The 22,478-nt window shown below is 41.2% G+C and overlaps 1 protein-coding gene across 4 annotated transcripts; it reads left to right on the forward strand.

The window, feature by feature from the left end:
- Positions 1-3,860: 3,860 nt before the first annotated feature.
- Positions 3,861-21,546, forward strand: LOC103371703 (cyclic AMP-responsive element-binding protein 5-like). Of its 4 annotated transcripts, none has more exons than XM_008301118.1 (11): positions 3,861-3,934; positions 6,276-6,342; positions 6,661-6,754; positions 8,607-8,716; positions 9,160-9,416; positions 13,469-13,595; positions 13,892-13,963; positions 18,950-19,312; positions 19,401-19,661; positions 19,750-19,858; positions 20,720-21,546. In XM_008301118.1, exons 2-11 carry the CDS (start codon positions 6,289-6,291, stop codon positions 20,854-20,856), a joined length of 1,584 nt encoding a protein of 527 aa, XP_008299340.1. In that variant the 5' UTR covers positions 3,861-3,934; positions 6,276-6,288; the 3' UTR covers positions 20,857-21,546. The 4 variants fall into 4 exon arrangements, with proteins under 4 accessions (XP_008299340.1, XP_008299339.1, XP_008299341.1 ...); XM_008301117.1 differs by lacking the exon at positions 3,861-3,934 and adding an exon at positions 4,007-4,375; XM_008301119.1 differs by lacking the exon at positions 3,861-3,934 and adding an exon at positions 4,007-4,375 and having other exon boundaries at positions 20,726-21,546.
- The last annotated feature ends 932 nt before the right edge of the window (positions 21,547-22,478 follow it).

Consider the following 22,478-nt stretch of genomic DNA (forward strand, 5'->3'; position numbering starts at 1 on the left):
CTGACAACAGAGTCCATCCATTACACACATTACATCCATAAAGTTCATTGATTAATGTTACCCTATAATGGCTCAGTGGTGAGGAGAGAACTCTGTAGCTTTGTAATGTGTGTGTGTCTATGTCTGTGTGTGGCTCCCAAAGAGAGGAGAATGTCCTTAAATCACTGGCGTTGGCTAACCAGGGCCGGCTGGCCTGTGCTGGACCTGTTAATCGAGCGTTAAAACGGTCTGTCATAAACCACTGGCTGGTGACTTCAGCAAACAACCTTAAGACCTGGGAACACACTTTGTCTTTTTCTGACTGCTCTCTGTCGACCCAACCTTATGAGACACAATAACGCACGTACGAAATATGAAATACACCCCAATTCGCTGCTGCAACAGCCATTACCAGCAAACACACTCGCACAAACAACCTAATATCACCAGTGTGTGCAGGCTTTTACACACGTACAGTAGAGAAACTCAGTGACTTCATCAGCTTAACACAGATGTTCTCTCTTACACACCAACACGTAGACACACAGTCAACATAAACACACTCATTACACACACATGGTGTATCAGAACTGTGACAGTGACGCAGTTCCCAACACCATTACGTAAATGAGAAGTGCTAGCATGTGTAGTGATATGCAAGAGAGAAAGGGAGAGACACAGGGAGAGTTTATGGTGCATGACATCATCTGATCTGTGGGCGGCGCACGGTGTTACAGTTTGGGATTTCAAACTCGAATTTTTCCCATTTCGCTGAGGAAAATCTGTCCGTCAAGTGCGATAACCGACACACACAAGCGGTTTATACGCGTTGTGCGGCGTGAACCAAACAAAGTTGGCAAACACATACATACTAGTGGTCTTCTCATGAGTTAATGTGCATATGAGGGCAGAGCTGGAGGTAAATTTAACTCAAACCATTGCATTACATAATCAGATCTGTAACCTGTATACTCAAATGGTGTTTAAAATACCTGTTTCCATTTTTACCTCACAGACCCAGTTGTAAATCACTCCATATCATATGAAAACAGTTTGGCAGCTGAGCCAGATGTGTGGTGTAGCCACAGTGAGGATAGTGCTACATGGGGATTGAGGTCAGCAAGTTTGTTTGACCTTTGACCTGAAGCGCCATATTTTTACAGACGGAGTGACATCAGGCTCTGAGCAGGCAGCTCTCTAAAGCTCCCAGACTGGCTGTTAAAAGCCATGCAGGGGTGAAGATGCCAGATGGTAATGGCTGGTATAGCCCCTGAGTTATGGAGGTAGTTGTAATCTCAGTGGCATTGTCTGCTCTGGGGCACCAGCCAGAGACTTCCTGGCTGCCGACATGCACTTTTTTACTGTGACTGCGTGTTCTTCACAAACACGCACACGTGCTGTAAAACATCTCTTATCTTCGCTGAAAACAAAACTCAGTGATTCACATCCACACGGGAGAAGAGCTCAAAACACAGAGTGACATCATCATAACTTCCTGTTTCTTCTTGTTGCCATGGCTCCCAGAATTTGCATACTTTAGGCGATTGGTGGGTGATGAGTCAGTGGGGCTTGGTCCCATTTCGCACTTGAACCACAACAAAACTGTATCCCTTTCTCTTCTGCTCCAGCCCAACCAGAGCGCCGGAAAACTTGACCAAACATGGCAGAGATATTACACGTTGGTTTAGCTCATGCTGTTGATCAGATCTCTTCCTGTTGTTTCATGTTATCAGTGGGACTGTGTAGGTCAACACATTTCATAACAGTGAGCATTTAACATAACTTTAAAAAAAAAGTTAAAAAGACTACTTAAGCCTGCATACTTCAAATGTCAGAAAGTGCCAAATCACACATACAATCCAGTAGAGTAATCATAGGTTAGTGTGAAACTCTTCTTCTGTAAAATGTGTGTCAGGATAAAGTATGACTCTTTGCCCTGATTGTCCCGTATGACATCATATTAACAACACAATGGCTGTCAGTGTGTAGTAACTGCATGTGGGTGATAGTAATACTAAACCAAGTCACAGTGTTTTAGAACTTATCAATTTCACACGGGTCATTGACCTCTGATAAATGAAGTCATTGACCTATATAACAATTATGAATGATTGCTGCTTAGATTTCCATGAAGTAATACCATCATTACTCCGATTTTAAATCTTGTATTTCAAGCAGTCTGAGAGGTTTTTGGGGGGGTTTGTTTGTTTGCACAAACCTTAGGTAAAACTGGAATCAGCTTGCATATTTTCAATGGAATGGCCTAGAAGCAGCTTTTAAGCAGGATTCTTTCCATCCCCACTGAGGTTTTACTGTTTTATTATCCCGGATGTGTTTTAGAAGGCTGGTATTTGCTTTTCCTAATTCCATTTGTAGCTTAATTGGGCTAACTGACTTAAGACATGTTATTTCTGGTATCCCAGTTGTGTTTATTTGTCTCATTATAAAATTTCTATTATTATTATGGTTGTTGTTGTTGTTGTTATTGTTGTTTTTGTAGTTAAACCAGGTAAGATGCCCCCTTAAGGACAATGTCTATTTTTTTTCAAATGTTTATATTTTGAATATCAATATGATATATACACAAGAGCAATGCTTAAGTAAACACATTCAATTAAATCATAAATTACTACAACTTTGCAATTATAAAACTAAATGTACAATCTAGAAAAGGAGATCACATTCTACAGGGGAAATGTGACTTACAAGTCACTGTGATCTATACAAACTTGTTACTCATTAATAAGATTAACTTTATTTTCAAATCATGATGTTGGTCTTACATGAACTGTAGCCTTGAAAGTCCGGCTCGGACACTTTCACATGTGACAGCAAACTTATTTCTTATCTTTTTGTCAAATTAATGGTTGACCATCAATATGACTCTCATATATACAGCAACAGCTGCTGGGGTGCCAATCATTTCTTTAAAATAATGGAAAATAACCATCTAATGAAAATACAGTCATTTCCCATTTGATTTATGGCCTTAATGTGAGATCATGTGTATTTTGGGATTTTTCAATGCTTAATGTGCATAGCTTGATAGAAAATAATATTCATGAAATTGCTTGATATTTCAAAAATGTACTTGAAATGTCATTTTTATGAAAAAAGTCAATTTTCTTAAAAAAGAAAACTAATTATACACTAAGTATGTATATAAACGGTATATGTTTGTGTGTGTGTGTGTGTATATATATACATTTATTTATTCATTTATATGTATATTTCAAAAATATAGAAATATCTGTCACATAAAAAGGAGAAAAAAATGTGATACTACACTATATATATATATATGTTGTTGTTGTTGTTGTTTTTAATTACAATGATAACGGTGATGATGATTATTCAGTAGCCTCGTATTGGCCTTCTCCTGTTATTACACCAGAGTCTTGGTCTCAAAGTTTCCACGCATGCGTGTTTATGGTTCCTAAGCATTATTTTATTATTAACTGTATTGTATTTTCACAAATACTACATTAACTATCCGACAAAAAGCCGCTGGGGCTGTTGCTCATTTTGACGCATAAACTCGATTCAGACGCTGAGACGTCCCGTTTCAGACAGACACAAAAAAAAGTGGGGAGATAAAAAAAAAAAAAGAAAAAAGAACTGGGTCTCATCCGCCCACCCGGTCTGCCCCGTGTCCTGTCACGTTGCTGCTGGTGTGTCTGACTCGGTTTTTTAGCCCGTCCGGGTCCGGCACCACGCTGCTGCCCGCTTCTGCCCCGTCCCCCTACCGGCCGGTGCCTTAACCCCGCCCCCCCTCTCCCCCCCACCACTTGGTCCGTCTCTCCGTGCGGGACCGCAATGATTTAGAAGTTCAGGAATCCCACGTGACGTCACCGGGAGGGTGATGTAATGCTTCTGTAAATAGATCGTATTGTAATCTCGCTCCAGTCCAACGTGGTTCCTCTCTGGAGCGCCGCTCGTCCCTCTCTACTTGGAGGTAAGCCGTTTACTTTCATTCACAAAACTTTCAACTCCGCTGCAGCCGCTCAAGTCTCGCTAACCACAGTCTGGCCGAAAGTGCTTTTTTTTAGCTTTAACTTCACTTTTTAATTATGAATTTTTAACGGTGCTGGAAGACTAACGCGGAACTTTTTGTTGGCTGGCTGTCCCGGTGAAGTCTCATCAGCGGGGCACTGTCTATTTGGGGGGTGTGACAGCACTCTCCGTACAGCTGTGCCGGCCTTGTTTATGAGTCGGACAGGTTGCTTTACGCAGCGGTAGGAAACAAAACGCACCGGGTCATGTTCTTGAGACGCAGACGGGCTCTGGAAGGGTTTTTTGGTCAGAACCGCTGCTTTATTTGGGCTGAATGAGCTCCTCGTCTGCGTGCCCCGCTTGTCCTGATTCTTTCACCGAACATGGGGAACTTAAAGAAATAGTAAGTAAAGTTTTGGAGGAAGGCATTGTGGCGCGCAGGTGATGGCTTACTCAAAGTTGTGTGTTATTTCATTCATTGTGTTTGCTGTGATGATCTCAAGAGGAAGAGGCGGGAAACACACTTATAATTTAGTTCCCCCCTCCCCAAAACAACGGGGACATTAATCCGTCTTGAATTGACAACATGTCTGTCTGTCTGTCTGTTGGATTTATGCATTAGGGATGATGTCATTGTGCATTGATGTAACCGCTCTGACAGAAGGTTTCGCTGGGAATGTGCTGAGTCTGCTAATCTTGTGGGTTACCAGTGCTACGGAAAGTGGCATAGAGAGATAAAACGGTTAAAAACAAGAAATACTGGTGGCTAAATGATCAATGTACCCATAAAATAGCAGATTATGTAATAGCAAAAAAAAAACAAACAAACATGTAAGTTGTAAAGAGTACATTGCACAGTTAAGATACTCTTTCTTTTCTTTTTTTAAAAACTGATAATGCATTTTACCAATTTTCTTATCCGCCTGTGTTTGGGGCACTGTGGACACTTGCTTACTCATTTTATTTTGTAGCACACACACACCTATGAAGTCACCTCTACTTGCCAGGGGTTGGAAAATGGGGGCTGAGGCAGGTTCAAACCTGTCAGGAGGAGTAAGCCTACAGTGCGGCCCTCCCTCCGCTGCCTCCCACCCTCATTCCTTCTCTCCTCCATTCATTGTGTCCTCCTCCTCCTCCTCCTCCTCCTCCTCTTCCTTCTTTCTCTCTCTCTCTCTCTCTCACTGCCACTTGCCCTTTCCATTCCCCTCTCCATCACCCTAATGCCACTCTCTCCACCCGCCCCACCAGCCTCACACATGCACGCACACTTTCCATTTCTTATGGAAGCATGTCCTTTTGCCCTCTCTTTCCTTACTCCTCTGTTTAGCTCTCACTCTTTCCCATAACATCACTTCACTGTCCCCTCCACACGTTTCATTACCATCATCTCCACCCAGAAGCAGGGATATTACTCAATCATGTGCTTAATATGAATATGAAGATTTTAAAAAAAGTCCACAAAAGGGACAATCTGTGGGTCTTCTTTCTGGGAAACTTGTTTGGTGACAGCGATGCCTGAGGTCAGGGAGGGTTTCCGTCTTTTGCGCTCAGAGGAAAATGAAGGACCAGCAGCAGCAGCAGCACTTCAAACAAGTCATAATTACCCCCCATGACTAGGTTAATGTCTCCACCGTAGAGCCGGCTGGGTCAGGTTGGTTTATCATTGTGCTCTATTCTGCATTTGTGTTGATATTTTTATCCTATGATCGCTTGATGTAAGACATGGTGATCGTTCATCCTTTCATCGCGCTCGTATTATTAGCTGATGCTCCGATGAAAGCCTAATTGCAGGCTGAAACAATCACACTGCACTTAGCACTTCACTACATAATAACCATGAAAACTGAAGATCATGATGCTGTAAGACTTTGATGCCCTTCTGGTGCTTACATGTTATTAGTAATGAGTAATGTAAGGCTGGGAAAATAACAAAACACAAACAGATTGTATGTATTATAGCTCTCGCCCTAATAAAAATGAATACCTAGAGTGATGCTCTCAGAATCCAAGACTGTTGCACTCCCGCTGGCACCAAAGGGATCATTTTCCTCAAGATAATGTTGTGTCTCAGGGTGAAGCATCCATCATCTGTGGCGACTATCTCATTACACACAGCTTCCACAATAAAGACATGATAATAGGCACATAGTGTGTGACTTATCTGACTGCACTGTGTCTGGTGTAAATACAAACATAAAACCGAGAGCTACAGGCTGCCTGCTGAATGAACTCATCCCAACTGTGAGCCAAAGGAAATAGTTCCCCCGGTTAATATGTTGTTCTCACTTCTTCTGTTTGTGTAGGCTTGTGTATGACATGAATGACAAACAGGACAGGCCTTATGTATGCGGCGCCCCAGGCTGCTCTCAGGTCAGTTGGATGCAGTATGTGTGTGTGTGTGTGTTAAACTTGCACTGTGTGAATTAAAGTGCCTGAATATTGTGGAAAGCAGTGATCACATACCTTTTAAATGTGGTCAAGAGATAAAAGTGAAGATAATGCATGAGCAAGCTGATAAATGTACTTTTTCTTGGATGTATCATGATGAATATTCTAAAATTCTTAAAAGACTAAGAGCGTTATGACTGATTAGTCAGCTAACAGGTATCAGCTGATCTGACTGAGCAGCTCATCCCATGTGTCATGCAGCTGCTTCATGTCTTTCTCACTCTTGTCGGTGTGCTGCAGCGCTTCCAGTTAGAGGAGCATCTGATCATACACGGACGCAAGCATGAGATGACCCTCAAGTTCCCCTCCATAAAGACGGACACAGCGTTTACAGGTGAGGCCGGCACAGAAAACCACAAATTTTTATTTCCTGCATCCACCACAAAGCTTCTCATAAGGAGTTTGTGCACATGGTTTCTACAGTCCTCTTTGGATGTGTTACTTTCAATTAGCGGCTGTTACCTCGCCATAATCGCATCACCCTCTGTTCTTTTATTTTGTCACCGGTCAAAACCTGCTGTATGCCAATGTGTTCGGTTGTTGTGTAGACGCACGTGTGTGTGGCGACCCCTTTTCGGGATCAGTGCTTGATGAAAAAATGATGACGATATGTTATACAGTATGAAATCAGATAAGCTCGATACAGGCTTCCTTCCCTCAGATAGTCTGTGCGGTGAAACAGAGCTGCTCACGTTGCAACATGTACAGTATACTCCATCAGATTAGACCGAACATACAGATAACAAGGCTCACTTTGATTTAAAAACATGCAGAGGAGGTGCTCAGGGCTTAGCGCACATCATCTTGAATATTTCACTCTTTATTTGGACGTTGGGCAAAAGAAAGGGAGACAAGAGATGATCTGGATGTAACCATGTATTTCTGACTTTACCGCCTGATGCAAAACCCCAGTTTGTTATTATGTGCATCATTGTTTGACATATGCTGAAAATTTTTGCAAATGTATACGAAAATCATACAACAGCTGCTGTTATTTATCACTACAATAGGAGAGTACTGTACATATATACCACAAGTGATTCATGTTAAAATAGTCCAAACATATCCAGCTTATTCTTAAAAAAGACAGAAAAGAAATACAAATACTCACACTTAGCTCAGCATATTGGCTTGAATGCACATCAAAACAATGAATTTTCACAACATCCATCCATCCATCATCTATATACTGCTTAATCCTCACTAGGGTCACGGGGGGGCTGGAGTCTATCCCAGCCAACTCAGGCTGAACCTGTCAGTTCTTACCTGCTTCCTCTTCTCTCAAGTCTGAATTTTTCTTGAATAGATAACAGGGTCACCCTGTTAACCTAAAGAGAATCCAGTTATCCTGTGATAATTCCTGATGATAAGTGAGTGTCCTGTGATTGTCTAAACACTGATTTAGATGCTTTGTAATTCCAAAAATAAGAGTGTGAGAAAATCTGACTTATAAATCATTCTGAAACCATACTGCACTGAATATAACAGCGACTTATAAATGCTGTTGTTGTTATTTCACTGAGATGCTAAATGTAACAGATTTGCAGCTATTTGAAGGCAAAACAAATTGTCCTGTGGGGACTTGTTTTTCAATTAATATACAGATACAACAGTGTGCCAGGACATCAATTTGTAAATGTAAAAGCCCCTGAAAAAACGTGAGTCACACAACAGGAAACTTCGTAAATCAAGCATTTCTGCTTCACACCACCGTGATGCACCGACAACGGGGTCACGCGGTCAGAAAACACAGTCACACGACAATGTCTGTAACCATGGAAACAGCTGTCTGCCTGGATGTAAACATCAGCATGAGATCTAGCCTTCGCAGACTCTCCCTATGGGTCTCTCTGCCTGCGTCTCTGTCCTGCAGCCTGTCACGCCTCCTGCAGGAAATCTCATGTCAAAACAAAGAGCCCAGCTGACCTCTGACCCCTGGATGTTTAGACGGCTCAGAGAGACAGACTGATGTTATCAGACAAAGAGACAGAGAGCTCGGCTGAGAGGAGACTCGCTTCTACGTTTCGCATCACGACCAACCAAGGCGACGGTCGATTTAGAAAGCAAATAAGCTGAGACAACAGACGCCGCCGGGGCAAAAGGGCAGAAATACACGAATGTCTGCTAATTTTTTTAAACCTGCTTCTTCTCTCTTCTGTGTCCATTTGTTTATTGAATGTTTTCAGACCAGACTCCAACGCCAACACGATTTTTGCAGAACTGTGAAGAAGTTGGCCTGTTCAAGGAGATAGAGGAAGAGTTTCTTCAAGCACAAGAAGAGGAAAATAACAAACAGGTATATTTTACAGAAATGTACGAAACTAAGCAGCGTTGTTCTTCTTTTTCTGACTGCCTCTGCAGATATATAGCAAGAACACAAAGGAAGAGTCGGGTGTGTGCTTTATTGTCGCAAGGAGTTTACTTGGGAGGTCTGTCAAGTTTGTGTTTTGAATGACACTTGTTTGTGAGGGAGAAAAAAAACAGTCAGACCCAATTAGACAGCAGCAGACATCTGACCTGCTGCAGGAAAGACACACCAGGCGATCACATTCTACCCTGTAAATTAAACAGCTAACACACAAACACCTGAACAAACAGACACACACACACACACACACACACAGATATCACTGTCACCATAATCTCAGATCGTAAAACACACACTGTGACTGAAATCACATACAACCCTGCTATTTTAAAATGGTCCCAGCTGTTTGTGACTCCCGCTTCGACCCACAGACGCTTTCTCAAAATGGGCCGTCCTGTATGAACCAGCACCAGCTCAAACCCCAGCTTCAGCTCCAGCACCCACCCCAGCCTCGGCACCCGCATCCCCAGCCGCCGCTGCATCATCCCCAACCCCATGCGCTGCATCATCCCCAGACACACGACCCCATGATGGCCCCTAGCTGCAGCCTGGCCGCCCAGCAAGCTCTGTCCTCCTCCCAGTCTGGATCGGTCATCACCCAGGCTCCTTCCACCCTAACACACTCAGGGTGAGCATGACTTTCGGTGTACACACACACACACACACACACACACACACACACATGCGTACATACATAGCTTACTTCATCATTTCATGCATGTGGCAGGACTTATTTTCTCCATCATTCACACACACATTTCCTCCTAATTCCCTCGCTCTTTCTTCCTCCCCTTCACCCCGTCTTGCCCGTCCTGTTTTGGACGTATTATAACTCATTCTGTCGGGTACGGACTGGCATTTCCTCCTGCATAATTCATCACTACATTAATGAACTGAGAGACAGGAGGGAAAAAAAAAATCAAATGTCAATTTACTGAGAGAACAAAGTACTCGCAAAAAAGAGACGGAGAACTGCTGCATTACCCCCACTCACTCTCAAGGACCCCCAGCACCCGGCTACCGCCTCTGTTAGTGTCTGTAAAGACTCAGACCCAGACCGGAGTCTCTCAGCGCCTCGGCAGCTTCCATGGCTCCCTGGTTATCACCCCGTTCAGCAGAAAGATTAGAGGAGTTCCTGTCTTTCATCTGAGCAGCTCCCAGCAGCTGCTCCCACTCTTCCTGACAGTTCAACTATGGATTTGTGAAACTCAGTAGATACTTAGTTCTCAGAGTCTCCTATTACCGATACCCTGTGGGGTTAATTAAACATTCAGTAGTTTTATTTACATCAAGCTGCTAATGAAGAAACATTATGCTATATTTAAGACTTCAGACAATGAAAGCAGTACCTGTAACTGTCACTGAAAATACAAGCACGTCTGTAACTCTGTACTGGGAAACATATTATTGATTGTATAAGCAACATTTACTCATTAAAAAATTCTGGCAAATTTCACACTTGTTAGATTTATTTAGGATATTTAAGATTCATTAAGAATATTTTCACCTATTATAAAGTACAAATTAAGTACAGTTATGTTTAAAATGAAAAGCATCACAACTAAAACAGAATTAAACTGTTTATGCATTATCGTGTTTTTCTGTAACCTTTCTATATCCGAAGACACACACTTAAATCAGCACTTAAGCCAGTGCTAAAACTGAGACTACAACTTCTTTTCGCACATCCATTTTCACTTCTTTTGCTAATCATATTTTTTCCCCAAATTCCTTTGAAATATTTTCCATTCACTGGACACTTTTGTTTGTATTTTAAGCGTTGTTTCTCCCACATTATCCAACGCCATTTTTCTCACTTACTTTTAGTGGATTGCTGAATAGTTTTGCATGCCAGTGTTTTGACATGTCCACCTCTGAAATTTTCCATCGAAAGCAGTTCACAGTTAAGGCTGTGGATTATCCAGAATTCCCTTTAAAAAATTTTCTGAACATTATTTCATTTTTTTTTCCATCACTTTGAACCCTTCCCTCCGTCCCTCTTAATCGGTTCGATAAAAAAAAAAAACAACAAAAAAAAACTGCTTAGGTCTTAAAAAACACAAAAAATGACCAAATCATTAAGAAAAAGTACATGAAACTATATTATTCCTCCAATCTTTTGTGGCAGTTTTTTTGGTTTTTCTTGCTCTGTGAGTACAATGCCTCGGATTTATCTTGTGACCCTTTAGAGGGGACCCAACCCTGAGGTTGACAACACCGGAACAAAATTACCCATCTGTGTATACTAATTCAAATATTCCTACTCTTTTTTAGCTGCAAACACTAACATTCACTTGAGATATTTCACCTCTTGTAAATTTTATCTTGTGTCTACTCACAATAGTTATCACAGAATAATTTTAAATGAGGGTTGTCATTATTACATTCTAGACATGATGATTATTTCTTGTCTTTAAATATTTTTTATGCATTTATTCCTTTATTGGAAAGTAGACAGCAGAGATGGGAAGAAAATCACAGGAGTGAGAGATGTGGAATAACATGTCACAAAGGTTTCTAGCTAGAATAAACTGGAGATCTTTTGATTCCACTCTCAGGAAATTAAACCTCTCAACCTCCCACCATAACGTCTCACTCAAAAAGACTACAAAAGAGTTTTTGAACTTTTTTAACAGATCTTTGAAGGTTTTTTTCTGTATTAAACACAATAAAGTTCACAATTATTGTTGCTCCGTGCGCTTTTGTCTTATCCCCAGTATCAGTCTTACAAAAATAAAAGCTTTTCCTGTCAACTGGCCTGTAAATCACTTCTGCTTGTAACATGTACTGTAGATAAACAAAGCCTCTGTCACATCTCTGCAGTTGATTAGATGAGTCAAGGTACCAGAAGTAAGCCAGTGACATAATAAGCTCCAAACATCTGTCCAGGGCCAGACAGGACATGACAGGACAGAGGGGAGAGGGCTGACAGTCGATTATGGCACAATAAATCAGTGCCAGCTGAATCCAGACAGCATGTTAGTCAGTGAAACCCGCTAAGTGTTGCTAAATGAACCATGGATCGGGTGTCTGACTGTTTCCCCCAGTGTTTACCACCGGTTTCCATAGCAACCTGGTCTCTGAGTGTCTGGCTGTTGGCCCGGTTCAACTGTTGTGGTTACGTTAGGAAATGCTGTTTTGGTTTGTCTGTACTTTGTTGTATGCTAAGCGGGTCGCATACCCTCGATTCAGTGATGACATCATTGCTGATGACCTCAGCGCGGCCACGCTGGCCCACGCTGGCCGACTGGCCGAGAGCCAGAGCGGTTAGGTCAGCACATGGCACCCCGGGTCTCTGCGTCCCCCGCTGTGATCCCTGAGCTTCTCCCCTCCCTCTCAAGCTGTCACTTTTTTTTTTTTTTTCCACATCTCTGTTTTCTTCCAGTTTGCTCACCTCATCATTCTTTCCAGTGTCATTGCTTCATCTGAAACCTCTGTATACACGTCTCTCTCACATACAATAACACTGTGTTGCTTTTGTCATTCAGCGGATGTTTTTCCTCAAGCGCATTTTCTCACTAGCTTCTAGCGGTTTGCAGCTATGCAGATAGTTTCAGGTTTGTATGCCAATGTTTTGACACATCCACCTCAGATTTTTCTCCTCCCATCCCAAAACAGTGAAGCTCAGTGGAATTGAGATTGCGGTGTTCACAGCATTCAAAAAGTTCAACAGCAGGATCTCTTTCCAGAGCTTCTAATATTCTGGACGAGGAACAGAACATACTGTGAACTGTTTTTATTGGGACTATTTCCTCAGTAGAAAGTAGTTCCAGTGAAATCTGTGGTGTCTTTGTATTATCAAGAGTGACCAGAACAACGTTTCAAGAAAGACACACTGCTGTTGATTTAAAAAAAAAAAAAAAGTAAAGTAAGACTGTTAGAACACCAGACTTTCATGCATACAATTATTTCACACAACAATGGTGGCCAAAAAAATGATTCACAGTGATGATGTTGTTGCTAACGCTATCAGTCCAATTCATTTTGAACTTTGTCTTTTGTGCTTTGTCTCATTTTTGGTAGATGAATTACACTCAAAGTACAAGTGCAGGAAAGTGGAGAGAGAATCTATAACAATGACTGAACTATATTAAATTAATGTTTGTTTTTTTTTAAATTTTACAGTTGTGGTTCATGCATTACATTGTGTATTTCCATTTTCTGCTACCTGTGCATTTTTATCCCACAACAGGTATCTAAAATAACCCTGTGTTATATTTATATTTATCTAAAAAATGAAAACTAAGAAAAAAAGAAAGAAAGAACGAAAGACTGGGAAAAAAAACACTGGACTATCTTGTGAAAATCTTTAAAAATAAATAAATCAGTGACTAGTTTTATTGTTCAGCTGTGGACACTAAAGCTGTGAACATGTGGTCAACCTTTTTCTTAAGTTTATTTTACTGTCAAGAAAACATTCTGAATGCATCGTCCATGTCTAACAATCTCCACATACAAAACAAAAACTGCATGAATTTATAAATTTTTTGATTATTTATAATTTTAACCGAACCATCCGTTTAAAATAAGTCAGTCCCACCTCCGTCTGCCATTAAGGCCCGGCTATAAATGTTTCAACTGGCACCTCTCTCTGAACCTCATTAGTGAAACTTTAGCTGTGGATAGCTCCCTGCCATGACCCGTCTCCCTCTCTATCTCTCTCTGTACGACTGACCGCAGGCCGGTTCCCGGGCCGCTGTCCTGCCTCCTCCACATGCGGAACAGACACAGACAACCTCTGCCAGCATCCTTACCTGGCACACTGCCAGACCCCGCCATGCAAGGAGCATCAGCTCAGCACATGGCTGTAAGTATGGGACACAATGTTTGTCATGCTCAGGCTCACATGCATCCTTCATGATTTATGGATGCAGGTATAGTGGCCAAAGTGGTCAAGATCCCCGAGTTAGAAATATTCTTGGTTGACAGGAAAATTCACTTCGCACTTGTGGATGAATAAATCAAAAATGTGTCAAACTCCAGATGGATGTGACCTTGTGAGGGAACGCTTTATACTTGAGGTTTATGTACATACATGTTGATGCTTTCTTTTATCACAACTGAAAGGTTATTTTTGTGTCAACTTTTTTTTATCTCCTTCAGATAGAAAAGCAGATGTCTTGTGTAATGGGCATACCAGCTCCTGTGCACAACCCGTCCTGTTCCTCGCCTCAGGTACCGACCAGTCCGGTTGAGGCACTCATATTTTCTTTTTAGTTTTTCTATTTTAATAGCCTTTTTCCAGCAATTTACAAGTATACGTGCCAACAACATACGTGGCTTTTAAAACACTCATACCAATGCAGCTGAAGCAGAGGGTCAGCTGTCAGTTGCAGTATTAAAGGGACACATTGATGTGACACATGAAGAGTTCAGTTGCAAAAACAGATAACCCCATTTTTTCAGTAAACTTGTTTTTTTGTTGTTTGCTTGAGATAATATCAATCAAACTAAAGTTGAGTGGATTTGACTCTGTGGTAATGACATAACAAAAACAGAGATAACTTAATTTTGATTAATATAGTCTCAGGTAGACGATGGAAAAGTGGTTTTTCTGACAGTTTGTGAAGGTGGAGTTATCCGTTTTTGCAAATTAACTCTTCATATATGCACTTAATTGCTTTCAAGCAGAGACTGAGATGAGAAGATTGATGCTAGTCTTAGCAGCTAGTTAGCTTAGCACATAGACCGGGAACAATGGGACCCAGCCAGCCTTACTCTATCCAACATCTGTAAAACTCACAAATTAAGACGTTTCTTATTTTTTCCAGTGTTTGTGCGAAGCAAAGCTAACCAGGTGCTGGCTGCAGCTTTATATTTGCCATATGTTCACATGAAAGTCCTGTCAGTCTTCACACCTGGCACTCCAACAGAGAGAAAATGTACGATATATTAAAATGAGATACAGCGATAAACCAGTGAAAGATGTCTCCCCTGAGAACCATGTATAATTTCTTTTAAAATATCTCGTGAATATAGAAAATCAATACAATATGAACACAGTAGGGATGTATAAGTGAACACACTTAGAGAACACTTAGCTGATACTTGCTAATAATTTGAGCTAGCTAGCTAGTGCTACAGCAAGCTAATACAGCATAACAAAACATCAGACCAGCTTGGTAGCCTTTCAGACAGATTATAATACATTTTACTGCTGGCTAGCTTTTATGTTAGTGTATCAGATGAAGGTGTCCAATATTTATCAAACATATAGCCCAGAATATTTAAAATCATTGATGTCCATGGGGGAAGTTAAACTCTTGTACTTTTGCATTTTACAACAAAAGTATTTGTTCTGTTTTTGTTCAAACTAATGCATAAACTTTTATATGACTCTCATATAAACAGTAAAGAAAGTTTCTATATGTTTATTCATATAAAAAGACAGACATTATACTTATTTTGTACTGTCAAAATGTTACATCAAAACCACCAGTAAAATGATTTAAATGCTATTTCAAGATTAGCAAGACCACTATCATCCAAGAAAAGACCTCAAATCAAAGTTGATTCTATCTAGTGATCAGGATTGTAAATTTATTGGGATAGCATCAATGCATTTAGCATGTGTTTTACATGCTGAGTATATCGGACAGTCAGCCACATACTAGTGCACATATATGGACACATTCAAGTACCAACAGCAATAACTTTAACACAACACATTGCAGTTAAACAACACATTGTAATTTTAAACCACACTGTATTGCTCAACCAAAAGCAACATGTCACATGACTCCGAACAACATTGCAAAACTTTGGGACAACGTATAGCACAACTGTCCAACCCAACAACCATCTTTAGGATCCGTTCAGGGCTCCTATGGCTCAGACTATCACCTTATTGCTTGACGTGAATAGTAGAAAACACAAGATTAAAAAGATTAAGTCGACACTTGGGGACACTGTATTATCTGTCAAGGGGGTAATGGCTTGCATTCAGCATTAAAGGACGTTTCCCAAAATGTCGAACTATTCCTTTAACTTTTTATTCCATTGTTCTTGTCTGTACTTTAAAAATAAAGCTGCATATTAGCGGATCTGCTCCCTAATATTAGATAATTTGTGCTGGCAAACAGCTATGAACAATTTCAAAGGTTGCCAAAATTTTAAAAAACACTAGTTGTGCATCATTGATCATGAAGGGGGTAGATGAGGATTCATATTGTATATAGTGATAATGAAAACTTTTATTGACATAGCACCTTTTAGAAACAGACTTTACAAAGTGCTTTGATGTGCAATCCAAAACAGAGGATATTCAGAAGACAATATTGGAACAGTAACCCAGCCAAAAAACAGAAACCAGAGAAGCAAAAAGTGGAGGAAATGGTGATACAAGCATATTAACAAAAATCACCAAAATGCCATAGCACAGAATAAAAGACAATTAAAGAGACGAGATGAAATAAAGGCAAGGCTATAAAAATGGGTTTTAAGAAGCGATTTAAAGAAGACACTGATTGCGTGTTTAATATGTGTGATTTTTCCGCAAAGACCCTATTAGTGGCAAAGTAGTTGTATAACAGCAAACATACCCTACCTCACCTTCTGCCTTTGGCTTATTCCTTTCTAATCAGGATCGACAGGAAACAGAGTGTAACTCTACACTCTCAACACACACTCACACACAGAGACACACACACACACACACACACACACACACACAGGTCTGGACCACAGGAAGTCACAATCTACATGCACTCCTTGACTTTCTTGGTTGTTTTATTTTCCTTGTGTCAATATGCTCTCCCTTGTAAATTTTACATTTCCTCTTTCTAGGCGCATGTAGTATGAATTGTTAAATACGTGCGTGCTATCAAAAGCAACTTCAAAGGGAAAACTGTGAAATCGCCCCGAGTCCACTCACACACACGCTCTCTCTCACGCACACACACGGGTTATGACTTCTTGTAGCAGAGCTTGTATGTAGAGCGGCAAATGAAAAGTGGTTTCAGATTGCAGAGCCACTCAGGTCGCAGGTTCAAATCTGAACCTCTCTTCTTTTTACACTCACACACACACACACACACACTTGTACTTTTGTCTTTGTGAAGCCACTCACTGACATAATGCATTCTTTAGTCTCTTACCTTAACCAGCACAACTAAATGACTAACCTCAACCCGTACCCCGACCTAAACCTAATTCTAACCTTAACCCTAAAACCAGGCTCTAACAACACACACAAGACTTCTTCTTCAGACTTATACCATTGTAATTTAGTGTCATCAGGTGTAGTGTTTTGCATTTCTAAGGGGTGAAACAGGACTCTGCTTCTTCACAACCACAGAAAGTGTATTAACATGCCTGTGTTGTACAGTAACGCTGCGCTCAGCTCAAGTGGAAAAGTAAACATTTGACAAGTGGATCAGTGTTTCATGTACACTTTTGTGTCTTCATTCACTGATCCCTCCAGACAGAAATATCAACGTGGTGTGTCATCCAGGCCAAGGAGACCCATGATGTAATCACCGGCCCCAGTGTCAGGGTGTTTCTATGTAGTAAACAGAACTGAAATACTCGTGTCCCGTCCTGTTCAGTGTGTGTGTGGCTGTGCTTGTGTGTTTGACTGGCAGCCTGGCTGGCTGGTAAAGCTGGCACAGCCAGCTTGATGACCTCATCTTTGGCACCAGCTAAATGTGCTCCCTCTTTTCGTAGCTGAATGGTGAAGAGAGCGAGAGAGAAAAAAAATCTGCTTCTTCTCTTAAAGAAATATTGTGTAACAGGGAACAGATAGCAATATTGCTGGGGGGGTAATCAGGGGGTGGTGGGGTGATGTCATGCTCCAAACATGACCTCTCCCTCTCGCTCGCTTTCCTCTGCTGAGTGTAGGAGAAAGGTGAGATGAGGTTTAATTTAGCTCGTACAGTCTGTTTAGTCAGATGATACGCGGGAATGATAAAGTGTGAAGGTATCAAGCTGCAGACGGCAGCATTTATTGGAACACATTATCCCCGTCATCAACAGTTGTCTTCACAGTTGTGGATGATTAGCAGAAACAGCAGTGATGCATTTAAGTAGGAGATTTTGGCTGAAAAGTGTTTTCATTTTCAGACATTATGCGATGTGGATGCAGGATACTGTGGGAAAAGTCTACTTAGGTTTGTCCCGCTGATTCAGAGCTAAAGTGCTGTCACAAGTTTAGCTGGTGTTAAACACACCACACCTACTAATAGAGAAGTGGAAAATGTTTATACATAATAAAAATGATACAGAGTTATCCTGTAAAAGTACGGCCAAATCCAAGTTGAGGCCTTCGTATGAGACTGAAGGGCTTTTGTTTGTTCAGTGACATCATGGCCATGTCAGGTGTGTTGTCATGCTTAGAATACAATATGTTCACAATAAGACATAGAACAGAAGAGGAAAATCTTCCTTGGGCAATGATTTGTATCTGTATTTGATTAATCTGGTGGCCAGTACTTCAGCTATTATCCATTCATCATAGTTCTGCTGGTTGAAAGCTTTGCAGGATCTCTGGTATAACTGCCCTCCTTTAGAAACAGACATGAATTAGCCTTTTAGAGGGAGGTTGATTGAATTTGTTTGCCCATAGAGTTGTTACTTTTTGTCAGTGGAATCAGGTTTGAGATCTAATTTTACAGAACTCAGCTCCAAATTCAAAGGATAAATTTAGGCTGTCTTAAATTCATTGTGTTTTAGCAACTAAATGTCATTTGCTGAAAATAAAAACATCATGTTTCATAAAACTAATACCAAAAAACTGCTCATAATAGCGTGCTTCTCGCCCAGCGTTACTGAAGAGTTTGCTGTATTTCCCAGCATGCTTGGGACATGTAGCTTATAACTGGTTCACCAGACCTTGACTTATCTGAGAGCTGAATTTGATTGCATATATTTTTCCACTCTGAAGGAATGTGCAGTCTAGACGAAATGATGTGAAAATATACAAATTATAATGAAATGTCAGTTTGTGAAGCTCTGGTGTTTATCTTTCTTAAAGAAATGACATGTACAACTGAACCGTGACCTCAATAATGCTAAAATCTTTTTTTCAAAATGAACCTACACATCTGTCACTTCAGTTGCTTAGCATAGAGCATCATATCTATACTTATATTTATAATAGATATAGAGAAAAGCAATTATAAATCCAGTCCCTTTTCTTTTTTTTCTGTATCTGTCTCCACTCAGAGATCCAAGCAGACGATGGGCCACCACTACCAGCAGCACCACCCAGGCATGATCACCATCAACAACCCTGTGACGTCCATGGGTCACATGATGGAGATGATGCCACAGCGTCACCAGGCACCTCCGCTACAGCACCACCACCCTCACCACCATCATCCTCATCATCCACAGCTTCCAGCTCCACCCCTCGCCTACCAACAGCGATGCCATGCTCCTCCTCCTCCTCCACAGCACCTGGGAAGCAGCCACAGCCACCAGCTTCACCAGTCAGGGAATGTACCGCACGCTCAGGCTCACCAATCACCGCCTTCACACTTGCACCAGGGCTCGCCTCCTGCACCTCCTCTGTCTGCTTCGGCGCAGGTACAATCCCTGATGTTTAATGATTATTTGTCTTATATTTTGAGCGTTCGTGCACGGTGAGATTATGTGTTTGTGTTTTTGTTTGCAGTTATCACCAGTCTCACAACAGATGCAGCCCTCCCACTCTCAGCATGCAGTGCTGGCAGGGGGTAGCTGCAGTGGTGGTGGAGGTGGGGGAGGCAACAACCGTCGCAGAAGGACGGCAGAGCAGGACCCCGACGAGCGAAGGCAGAAGTTTCTGGAACGCAACCGGGCTGCAGCCACGCGCTGCCGACAGAAGAGGAAATTGTGGGTGTCATCCCTGGAGAAGAAAGCCGAAGAGCTGACGCACACAAACCTGCAGCTACAGGTGGGATATGCTCTGCACGCAGACAAGTGAACACACCAACACAATCTGCACTTGGGTGACGCTTAGCATTTTCTCTGTGTGTTCGCAGAACGAGGTGACGTCACTGAGGTCAGAGGTGGGTCAACTGAAGCAGATTCTGCTCACCCACAAGGACTGTCCTGTCACCGCTCGGCAGAGAGAGGCACAGGGGTACCCCAGTGAGTAAAACCCCCTTCCACCCTGCACCCCAGTCTAGAAAACTCACCAGCTTTTCCAGATGCCCGACACCAATCATCTCCATCCACCAGGGCGGGTATAATTCAGACACATTATACCCTATATGTGCACATGAGGGAATACCCCGTTGTTACATGTTTCTTGCTATGATGAAGCACTCTTCTACACAAAGGGACCTTAAAGTGTGTCTTTCAGAGCTCAACTGAACAGCACTTAAGAGTAATAACTCTACTTTTGACCCCACAGTCTTCAAATGTTAGCAATGCACTTTTATTCCTACGGAGAGCCAATCAGGAGGAAGCACTGCACTCTTAACTCTCCAGTTTAAAGGAGTGTCTTACCCCATCTGTTGTCATACAATTTTAATGAACCAGACCTTGATGGTGTTTGAAATTCCCTGGTATGCAATGCTACTAGCGTTGGCTGTCGTGCCTTGCATGAAGCAAGCAGGGAACAAAATGCAGAACATGCCCATCTTGCACTCCAGGCAGGCTTAAGTTAATGTGCAACACTAACGAAAGCTGACCTGTAATTAACGATATATTTTTTTTAAAAACTGCACCCTGTGGCTTGAAAGAAAACAGATTTTATGTTTCAAGAGCTTCAGAGAACAAAGACGGATGCAATATTGGCATGTGTTATATACATATATTTCTATTGTTGTCTTTTTACCTGTATGTACAGTATTCACTTGTTAAAATAAAAGAGATATTTTCATTTAATCTGAACTGTAACGGGTTTTTATTTAATGCAAGACGAAGCATCCATGCTCGCAATCCCACCCACCGAGAACGGACAATCCACACATTATCAGTGACTTTGACAGCTGTCTCTGTGTCCAGCTGCAGGGGTGAGCCCAGGAGGAAGTCCCCCCCCTGCACGCCCTGGGGCTCATCTGCAAGCCATCCAACACAACAGCATCTCCACCTCCTCAACAGCTGGAGGCGACACAGGGCACGACCCCCAGCCTGGACACTAGGCCTCAATATACAGCTGAAACATATGAACCAGATAGGTTTTTTCTGGTTAAAGAGAAGAGACAGAAACACACACTGAGAGACATTTGTAGCTTCATCTTTCGTACGAGGTGCTAAAAGAAAAAAGATCCTTTGTGAAAGCCTTGTTAAAACTGTGATGGTTACATGGCAACCGGATCCTGTGTTTATTCAGAAATTGTCTGTTTCTGTTTACATCAGTCTAACCATTGCCTGCTACCCACTGGCTATGCACATATCCTAACACGTCTCATTGCTCTTACATCTTGCACTAATTCTGAAAAACAAAGCCTATATATTAGTTTGTATTTTTAATGGAGCAGCTGCGAGTGCACACTTTATGCCTTTAATTTGAATCACAGGCAGCTTGGCATAAATAATACTTTCTTTTTTTTTTTTTTTTTAACAAATATTTCAAGTTTAAACAGAAGTGTTTATTTTAAGATTTGAATTTTCCTAGTCTTGTACATAAAACTCTTATCAATCCCACAACAGTGTTGGAAAGCCATTTAAAACATGATTGTATAGTATTTCTCTCACTGCACTTGATGTCTCAGTCCCTGTCAGTTTAATTTAATTTACACTTAAATGACACTTTTTGTACCGTAAAGATGATGACAATCGCTGTAAATCTAATGCAAAAATAATAATAATAAAAAACACTTATTCTGGTATATTCTTGTGATTTTTCTATCATTATTTTTTCTTGTGGTAAGCCAGTGGCTGTGAACAATGACACTACAGTTATTATCAGCTGGATTCTGTACATACAGTATGGTCTATTCTGCCATCTAGTGACAGCTTTTATTAGTGGTGGATGAACATAAAGCTGCCAACAAATTGGAGCATAGTCTGTTTTATATTTGGCAAATACACCGACATGAGTATTTCTCAATATATATTAGACAAAGATGCTAATAAAATGATCTTTCCTCTTTATTTTAAACACAATTTAATTAATATCAGTAAAGTTTTCACTATATAAGGACATTATTTTGGCGCCAGCTGCAAACAACCGCCTGTTTAGTGCTGAATGTTTTTACAGCAGCTTTAATGTCTGACGTCTTGACTGTCTGGTGATATGAAAATAGTTTGCATGCATGTGTGTGTGTGTGTGTGTTTGCGTTTGTGTGCGCGTGTGTGATTTGGTCTAAATGTGGGAGGCACTCCACCCTGGTGACTCAAACAAGGGGACTGCTTAACTATTGCCAGACCTCATCCTGACACGCATGCAACCCACATACTTCTCTGATATACTATTGTTATTATCTTCCAAAGCCTTCCACTTATTTGCTCTATATTTGAATATTTAAGAAATCTATTGGGTTAAAGCTAAAGTTAGCAGTACATGGCATATTTTATACTCCCACTCACATGCCAAATTATATTTCTGAAAAGACAGACCTGCCCTCCTTGGCCTGAAACATTTTATAACAACATTAAGGGACCCAAAATTCAGTGAGTGAATGATAATGTGGCGTTTAAGAGGTGAATTCAAACAATCCTTGCATAAATATCTTATTCTCAAGCCTATATTTTTAGGTTTATACAGTATAGAGTACTTTTCCAAAAACATATTTGCCACACACCACCTATTACAGAAGTA

This window comes from Stegastes partitus, unplaced genomic scaffold (assembly GCF_000690725.1).
Source record: "Stegastes partitus isolate 25-593 unplaced genomic scaffold, Stegastes_partitus-1.0.2 Scaffold1631, whole genome shotgun sequence".
NCBI classification, from domain to species: Eukaryota; Metazoa; Chordata; class Actinopteri; family Pomacentridae; genus Stegastes; species Stegastes partitus.

Bases quoted from the DNA above. Each gene is read 5' to 3' on its own strand.
- LOC103371703 (XM_008301118.1), top strand. From the start codon at position 6,289: ATGAATGACAAACAGGACAGGCCTTATGTATGCGGCGCCCCAGGCTGC. The intron at 6,343-6,660 runs GTCAGTTGGATG...GGTGTGCTGCAG, and splicing joins GCGCCCCAGGCTGCTCTCAG to CGCTTCCAGTTAGAGGAGCA. The intron at 19,859-20,719 runs GTGAGTAAAACC...CTCTGTGTCCAG, and splicing joins AGAGGCACAGGGGTACCCCA to CTGCAGGGGTGAGCCCAGGA.